Genomic DNA, 7467 nt, shown 5'->3' with positions numbered 1-7467 from the left:
TTGTTCAAAGTCTTCAAAATATTCAGAGATTATTTTCCCAACATGGAAAGCCTTAATATGACAAGTTTTAGTGTAGGCTTGGCAATTTGGGTTAGCGGGTCGAGTTCGTGTCGACCCGACTAACCCGATTATATATACGGGTTCAACACGAACTCGACCCGATTATTTATCGGGTTAGAACATATGACCCGAACACAACCCAAGATTGTGAACCGGGTAACACAAACCCAACCCGCTAAACACGATTGAACTCGGTGTTATTTGGAGCCCTGTTCTGAACTTCTGGTGGATCTTGTCTCTTGTGGTCATGACCCATCACCCATGGCTTGTAAGGCTCTGTAGGAGATGCAATTGGGTTATCTGGTCCTTAGAGTCTCGCAGATTGTCTGGGCAGGAAAACAGACGGTAAATAATCTTTCACACCGGTGAAAGCGCAGGTGGTCGTCGAGGACCGAGAGAGGGATACCCAGCTGGTGGGCTTGCTCCTCGATGCGTTGATGTTGGATAGCTGACCGTTCTGGAGGAGGTGGCCGAGCTTAGCGACGACGAAGGCGACGATTGATCTGGTGCCGAGGCCGAGGACCATGCTGGGCTTGATGTAGTCCACGGCCTTGTCGTCACCGAGCTTCTTGAGGTCGTCTTGCATGAGGATTGGAGCGGAGAGGGCTTTGATGGAGATGGGTTTGCGGGGCTGGGTGTGTAGGTGAAGGGGTTTTTGGTTGCGTGGGATAAAAGGGCTGGAGGTTTGGTGGCTCAGGGAGGAAAAGTTGGAGAACGACTGGGAGAGGGATAAGGAGGAGGCCATTTTTGGGTGGGGATGAGAAACAAGAGAAATGTGTGTTTGGTTTTGTTTTGTTTCTTTTCTTCTATCTCCTTTTGGTTGAGGGGGGAGATTCTTTGGTTGAGGAAGGCTTTCCCATCGGTGGAGAAGCGTGGTGGGGATTGTGGTTTTGAGATGGGTCTGTAGGTGAGTTGATGAAAACACTGAAAAGGGCCAAAAGGCGTGCGGTGCGGGTAGGGTTCTTCACTGAATGTCTGAAATCTGATCTGAATCACTAATTTTTTTTTTAAAAGGATTCGTGTCATAATAGTGTTCGCGGGTTGACCCGTGAAACACAATTATAAACGGGTCATAATCAGGTCAACCCGATTATCACCCGAACCCAATAATACTAAACCCAAACCCGATTTTTTTCGTGTCGTATTCGTGCCGGGTTCGCGGGTCGTGTTAAAAATTGTCAACCCTATTTCAATGTCACCAGCTTCAGAAAGGCAATTTTCAGGTTGTCCAGAAGATTTTGCGCGTGGTATAGCTCAGTAAAAGCGATTCCCTTGTTACCATCTGGACTGCCCAGAGGAAGCATCCGGACGCCCACCAGTGTTTGAAGAAGTGTCCAAACACCTCAATAGACACCAATTACAGAGAACACATGTTGGCACAGATGTTCAGACAACCTTGCAGACATCAACTCCCGTGAGCACCTGTTCGCACAGGTGTTCGAACAACAAACTAAAGGCTGCAAACAATGAAGATAACATGCAATCGTCCAGACGCTAGGGAAAGGACATCCAGACGCGATGACTGAAAATTAATGAAAAAACACGTGAAACTGTGTGATTTGAAGTCGGTTACTGCTTGCCGGCCGGATGCCCACCTACATGGTCCGGACGCCGCCTAGAGAACTTTGAATTAGAATTGTATTCGGCAGAGATTGTTAGATTTGCTAGCTCTCTTAAAGTTTTTGTTTTGTGTGATTTGATTAATTGAAGTTTAGTTTAGAGATGAGCCTTAGGCTAAAGGAGTCTATTGATGACCCCTTCATACAAGAAGTCTGATTGGGAAGCGTTTACATATAGGTACGTGTCAAAATTAAATGTACAACTACTGCATCAAGTTATGTGAGTATTACTGTCTTATAACTAGTTGTCTTCTGAATAGTAAATTTCCTCAATTTGACTACCCTGGAATGATTTTTCTCTTTATAAGAGTTTCCACTTCATCAATAAAATATTTATTTCTTTTAAATTCATCATTTAATACTTTGTTGCACAATTGACCACAAACTCACGTTAATTAGGAGTCACATATTATTACTTTTCAGTAAGCTAGGTACATATTATGTCAGCTATATATTTTTATTCAAAATTTACCATGCATCTCCTATTTGTTTCCGAGTTTTATTATTTCTGATAAAAAGTTGTTAGCCCTTGTTGGCTTGTGATCTTACCGATTATTTTAGCTTTAATTGCTCCATCTTCAGCTGTCACTTTTTTCCATTTAATATTTATGTTATTATTATTATTATTATCTCAAAAGTGAATTATTTTGCGAAGGCTGAAGCCTGAACACGGCTGCTACTTACAGCAGCAGCTTATCCACGCTCACATCTCTCCAAGAGTGCGTTATATTATTATCACTTCCCTTACGTTAATATTTTTTTTTTTTTTTTTTCACATGTACATGTTTTGTACTTTTCAATTATATATGTCTAACCTCTCCCTATTTCACACTATCAAAATCTTAAGGGAAGGTGTGGTGGATAATTGTGAGAAGTCCTAGCTAACAGCTTTAATTTATTAAACAAGACAATATTATTAGCTAGCTCGATCAGGTAATCATTCCCACTAATTCGCTAGAGTAGCATCTGATCATACGCATCCACCGCCAAAACATGCATATGATCAGAGGAATAGTTGTATTAGACAAAGTTCATTAGCGTTGATTTGCCCTCTGTGCCTATGCTACACAAAATCCAAGCATTATAAATTTATATACTGTAGCCAGCAATGCGAGTAGTAAATAGTGTGAGTAAATGCTCCTGCAACACATCAACTAACCCCATGCGCCTTCATCTGCTAGTATTTACTTCACTGTGTCCACCCTTTATATACACCACTCAGCTCTCAAGAACTTCCCATCCTACATTTCTTTCTCCCTTCAATTTCCTTTGCAAGCACACAGAGATGGAGAGGGTGACAAGCAAATTAGGTCCTTTGTACGTATGGACTGTGGTTGCTGCATTACTCTCTCAGAACGTGATGATCCATGTCATGTCAACAGCCATTGAAGACCAGAAAAACTACTACTCTCCAGAACCACATCCTCCTAGAGGTCTGTTTCTCACTTCCTCTTACACAAATCTACACGCTATAAAGTAACCCTAGTTAGTTAAAGTGAAACATTCGATGTTCACCTTCCACGCTTTCCTAGTACTGCAAATGCATGTGCGCATCTTTCTCATGGTGTATCACGTACAGTTCATACAGTGATCATATTATATTTATACCATTTTCATTACAGGTTCTCACCGACCCCCCTCGCATGGACGCAGCGGGTACAGCCCAACACCATCAACCCCTCCAGGTGGCTACGGAGTCACACCACCTTCTCACCATGGAGGCAGCGGAGGCTACAATCCAACACCATCAACCCCTTCCGGTGGCTACGGAGGCCCAGCACCTTCTGACCATGGAGGCAGCGGAGGCTACTACCCAACACCATCAACCCCTTCAGGTGGCTACGGAGGCCCAACACCTTCTCACCATGGAGGCAGCGGAGGCTACAACCCAACGCCATCACCCACTTCAGGTGGAAATTGTGGAACCCCCCCACATGAGCCAACTCCATCTCCATCAGTGCCATCACCTCCTTCAGAAGGTGGTTACTACAATTCCCCTCCAACTTATCCAGGTGGTAGCCCCCCAACACCAGTCATCGTAAGCCCACCAACAACACCAAGTATCCCTTCACCTCCATTCTTCGTTGATCCTAATTCACCCGGTACATGCTAGTAAGTTAGTATATATACACCTCTTTCTTTTCTTCCTTTCTTTTTCTTTTTTTCTTTTCTCATGTCAATGGATAGTGCATTCTGCCACTTACAATACCCTGGCTTTGCACCTGTATAAAATGTGAATAATAAAACACAAAATGGATATACTATTGAAGTGACCACATATATAACATTGTTGTCATGGATGTTGTTTTATTTGTAGTTACTGGAAGACTCACCCAGCAGTAATATGGGGTGTTTTGGGGTGGTGGGGAACTTTGGGCAGCACATTCGGTGTGACTAGCGTTCCAGGGTTCGGAGGAAGTCTGACCTTGCAGCAAGCTCTTTCCAACACACGCACTGATGGGCTCGGGGCACTCTACCGAGAAGGGACTGCTTCATTGCTGAACTCCATGGTCAACCAGAAGTTCCCTTTCACAACAAAGCAAGTCCGGGAGAGTTTTGTGGCAGCACTCAGCTCCAACAAGGCCGCAGCTGCTCAGGCTCAGCTTTTCAAGCTCGCCAACGAGGGCCGAGTCAAGTCTAGACCCTGAAGCATTTGGTTCCTCGTCAGTTTATATCTAAGATCTAGCATTGTGTGTTGTTTAATTAGGGTTTTATGTCTTTCAAGTATCTTATTTTCTTATTAATTTTTTTTTTTTTTTTTTTTTTGTAAGCTTTTAAGTATCTTATTATATCTGTGATGTTACAGCATATTAATATGGATACTATGTTAACAATTGAGATGCTTATTTCATGTTACTCTTAGTTATAAATAAATTGATGGTTCTGTTTGAACTTTTCTTTTTAATATATTTCAGCAAATGTCAAGACACATATATACAACTTATTTAATTAGAGGTAGCTTAAAAAAAACAATAGTCATATTTTTCACATCAAAACTTGCAAACAGGTAGGCTACAGCTAAAATAGACTCGCATGCTTAGCTCTATTTGTTAATATATTTTGGGGTATTTTTTATTTTTGATTTGAAAAGGGGCTAATTTTATATTTTTGGGAGCGTTTTATGTTTGAATTATTTCTTAATATTTTTATTTTAAGAAGAGAAAACAAAATACATTTATTTTTCATAAATCAGACTATGCCTCGTGCAACTAAATGAAAAACATATATAATGCATTCTTATGGGTACGTAGGAACATTGGTCAGTTGTGCAACTTGTGCTTGTCATCTACATTAAGTACTGCACTAAAAAGTGCCAGAATGACAGTTGGGTTTTGCTTGAAAGCTTATAGCTGTAACATTTAGTCAGTGCTCAAGGTTATTTTGATTATTAGATATGCAAAAATTTAGGTGAAAATATAATTGCATTCGATTAGCTAGTAGATAAAACATTGGTGAGTTATTATGGTGCTCACCAAATTTAGCGACAATAGCTCACCAAATGCTTAAACATATATATATTTGAACTTGAGATACATGCATATGATTTTGAAATGTCAGTGTTTTTAAAAAAGAAAAAAATAATTATATAAAATAATAAAAGACGATAGTTAAAATAGAAAGCGTTTCCGTCATTTTCTGGTGGACATGCTCCCGTCAGTCTCTGGTGCTCCAGCCACTCTTCACAGTGGTGCGGTCTCTTGGAGGTTGGCGCGTGGCTTTCACTCGCCTGGGTGGTTTTTCTGTTTGGGGTTACGCGTGATGGCTACAAACTGGTTGTTTCGCTGTGTCTGTGGGGCTGGTGGTGATCGGAGGCTTTTGGTGCTTGAGTGTTGAAGAGCTTATTCCTGTTGCACGCGTCACCACAGACGGCGGCTCTCCCTGAAGACAGATTCTCCTTGGAGCTTTCCCTGTGCTGTTGTTGTTTGTGTTTCCTTTGACAGTTTGCTTAGTGCGTATATTAATCTGGTATTTGGCTTTTGTCCAGAATGTGTGACCGACGCCCTGTTCAAATAAAAATGTATGTCAACGCAGAGACATCATTTTGTTGGCTGAATTTTTTAGTAGCAATTGTCTGTATTGATATGAGATATATGGACACCTTTATGGTGTCTGTATATGTTCATCTTTGTGGTGCTTGTTGTAATGTTAGTTATTTTGAAAGTTTAACTTTCCTTAAAAAAAAAAAAAAGAAAAAAAGAAAAAGAAAATTAGTAATTAAAATGAAAAAGATATACGATTTTTTTATAACTAAAATAAAAATAAAAATTGTTCAACCAAATTGAATGCTCAAAGAGTCCACTGCTCCAGAACTTCACAACAGCGCATAGGCGCCATCGTAGGCTGTCACTCAAAGCAATGGCAGGGGCACCATAATGGCATGATAAATACACTGGATCAAGAGAGTCAAGGGAGTATCTTTATAGACTTTTTTTTTTTTTTTTTGAATGAATGATTTATACGAATGAATTGTCATTATTCAAAGCTGAGGGCACAAGCACAGATTACACACATTAATTAATAGTATTATATATCTATAAAAGCTTTAAGAAAGAACGTGGTCGTTTCGGTGTTGAATTTAAATATTATTTAAATTTACTACATGAAATATGAGGTTTAATTTTATGAAATAAAATTTAAAAAAACTAAATAAAATATAATTTACTTTTTTTAAAAAAGTAAAATATTGTTCAGAATAAAATTTAAAACAAACACAACTTTAAATCTAATCGTCCTACGAGGTACTAGCACTGTCATAAAGGATGGGTACCGTCATTAATTATCATACTAAATCTTGGTGTGTTAATATATATATTATTAGTTATTGTAACTTATCAGGTGCACCTAACCCTTATTCATGATAATCTCAAAGTTTCAACTCTCCCGACGTTAATGGTCATAAATTCTAACAGCTGATAATTGAACCAAATATAAATTAAACTGACGAATAACTGAATAAAAAAAAAAATGTTAAAGGGTACTTACAAACTCTTACAAACAAATACTAACAAACTAAAGTGGAGTCCTACATAGCTTTTTCAATAAAAAAATTAAACACGTGTAAATTCTCCCTCTCTCTCTCTCTCTCGTCACTGCCAGTCTCACTACTGCCAACTCAAGATCGCCACCGCCCATTCCCGTCCGTTCTCTACCGTCATGAATCTAGCCGATCAGAACCGGTAGGCGATGGCCGGAAACCCACGCCCAAAGTAACAGACTTCCGTCCCATGAGATATCCAGCGTGGGTCTGTCTGGCGTGGGCTTGATAGGTCTGTCCAGCGAGAGATCTGGCCGAAAATCCACCCGGGTTTGGTGGGTTGAGGCGTCGGTGGTCAGGGTATGGGGTTTGGTTGGGTCCATCCGGTGTGGGTTTGGTGGGTCTATCAGGCGAGAGATCCGACCGAAAACCCACGCAGGTTTGGTGGGTCGGGGCACCGGTGGTCGGGGTATGGATCTGGGTTGGTGGTTGGGGTGGGATATGTCGCCGGATCTGTAGCCTCTTTCGCTCGCATGGGTTTCCGAAGGTGTCGGGATCTGGATTGGGGTCTGAGTTGGTGGTCGGGGTCAGGATTTGTAGCCTCTTTATCTCGCCGGAATTTCTAGGGAAACCCACGTAGCATTTCTCAATTATACACTTGTCTAAGAAAACGCCACATATACTCCACGTTAATTTGTAAGCATTTGTTTGTAAGAGTTTGTAAGTAACCTAGCATTTCTCATAAAAAATCATCTCTACAGAAACCATTAAGGGAACTATATATATATGGTTCTAAATTTTACAGGATTTTAT

The 7467-nt window shown here is 40.7% G+C and overlaps 2 protein-coding genes across 2 annotated transcripts; one reads left to right on the top strand and one right to left on the bottom strand.

Moving 5' to 3' along the window:
• Window positions 1-235: 235 nt before the first annotated feature.
• Window positions 236-805, bottom strand: LOC133860324 (uncharacterized). The gene is made up of 2 exons (XM_062295950.1): window positions 424-805; window positions 236-336 (listed from the first exon to the last, which is right to left on the bottom strand). Exons 1-2 carry the CDS (start codon window positions 803-805, stop codon window positions 236-238), a joined length of 483 nt encoding a protein of 160 aa, XP_062151934.1.
• Window positions 806-2915: 2110 nt separating this feature from the next.
• On the top strand, window positions 2916-4571 carry LOC133861332 (protodermal factor 1). Its single transcript, XM_062297085.1, has 3 exons — window positions 2916-3112; window positions 3302-3791; window positions 3997-4571. The coding sequence occupies exons 1-3, from the start codon at window positions 2965-2967 to the stop codon at window positions 4325-4327; spliced, it is 969 nt and encodes a 322-aa protein (XP_062153069.1). The 5' UTR covers window positions 2916-2964; the 3' UTR covers window positions 4328-4571.
• Window positions 4572-7467: the final 2896 nt, after the last annotated feature.

This window comes from Alnus glutinosa, chromosome 2 (genome assembly GCF_958979055.1).
Source record: "Alnus glutinosa chromosome 2, dhAlnGlut1.1, whole genome shotgun sequence".
NCBI lineage: Eukaryota > Viridiplantae > Streptophyta > Magnoliopsida > Fagales > Betulaceae > Alnus > Alnus glutinosa.
This window is presented reverse-complemented; position numbering and strand designations above follow the sequence as displayed.

Coding starts and splice junctions, on each gene's coding strand:
- LOC133861332 (XM_062297085.1), top strand. CDS start 2,965: ATGGAGAGGGTGACAAGCAAATTAGGTCCTTTGTACGTATGGACTGTG. Junction 3,113..3,301: donor AGAACCACATCCTCCTAGAG/GTCTGTTTCTCA, acceptor TTTTCATTACAG/GTTCTCACCGACCCCCCTCG. Junction 3,792..3,996: donor AATTCACCCGGTACATGCTA/GTAAGTTAGTAT, acceptor TTTTATTTGTAG/TTACTGGAAGACTCACCCAG.
- LOC133860324 (XM_062295950.1), bottom strand. CDS start 805: ATGGCCTCCTCCTTATCCCTCTCCCAGTCGTTCTCCAACTTTTCCTCC. Junction 337..423: donor GACCACCTGCGCTTTCACCG/GTGTGAAAGATT, acceptor CATCTCCTACAG/AGCCTTACAAGCCATGGGTG.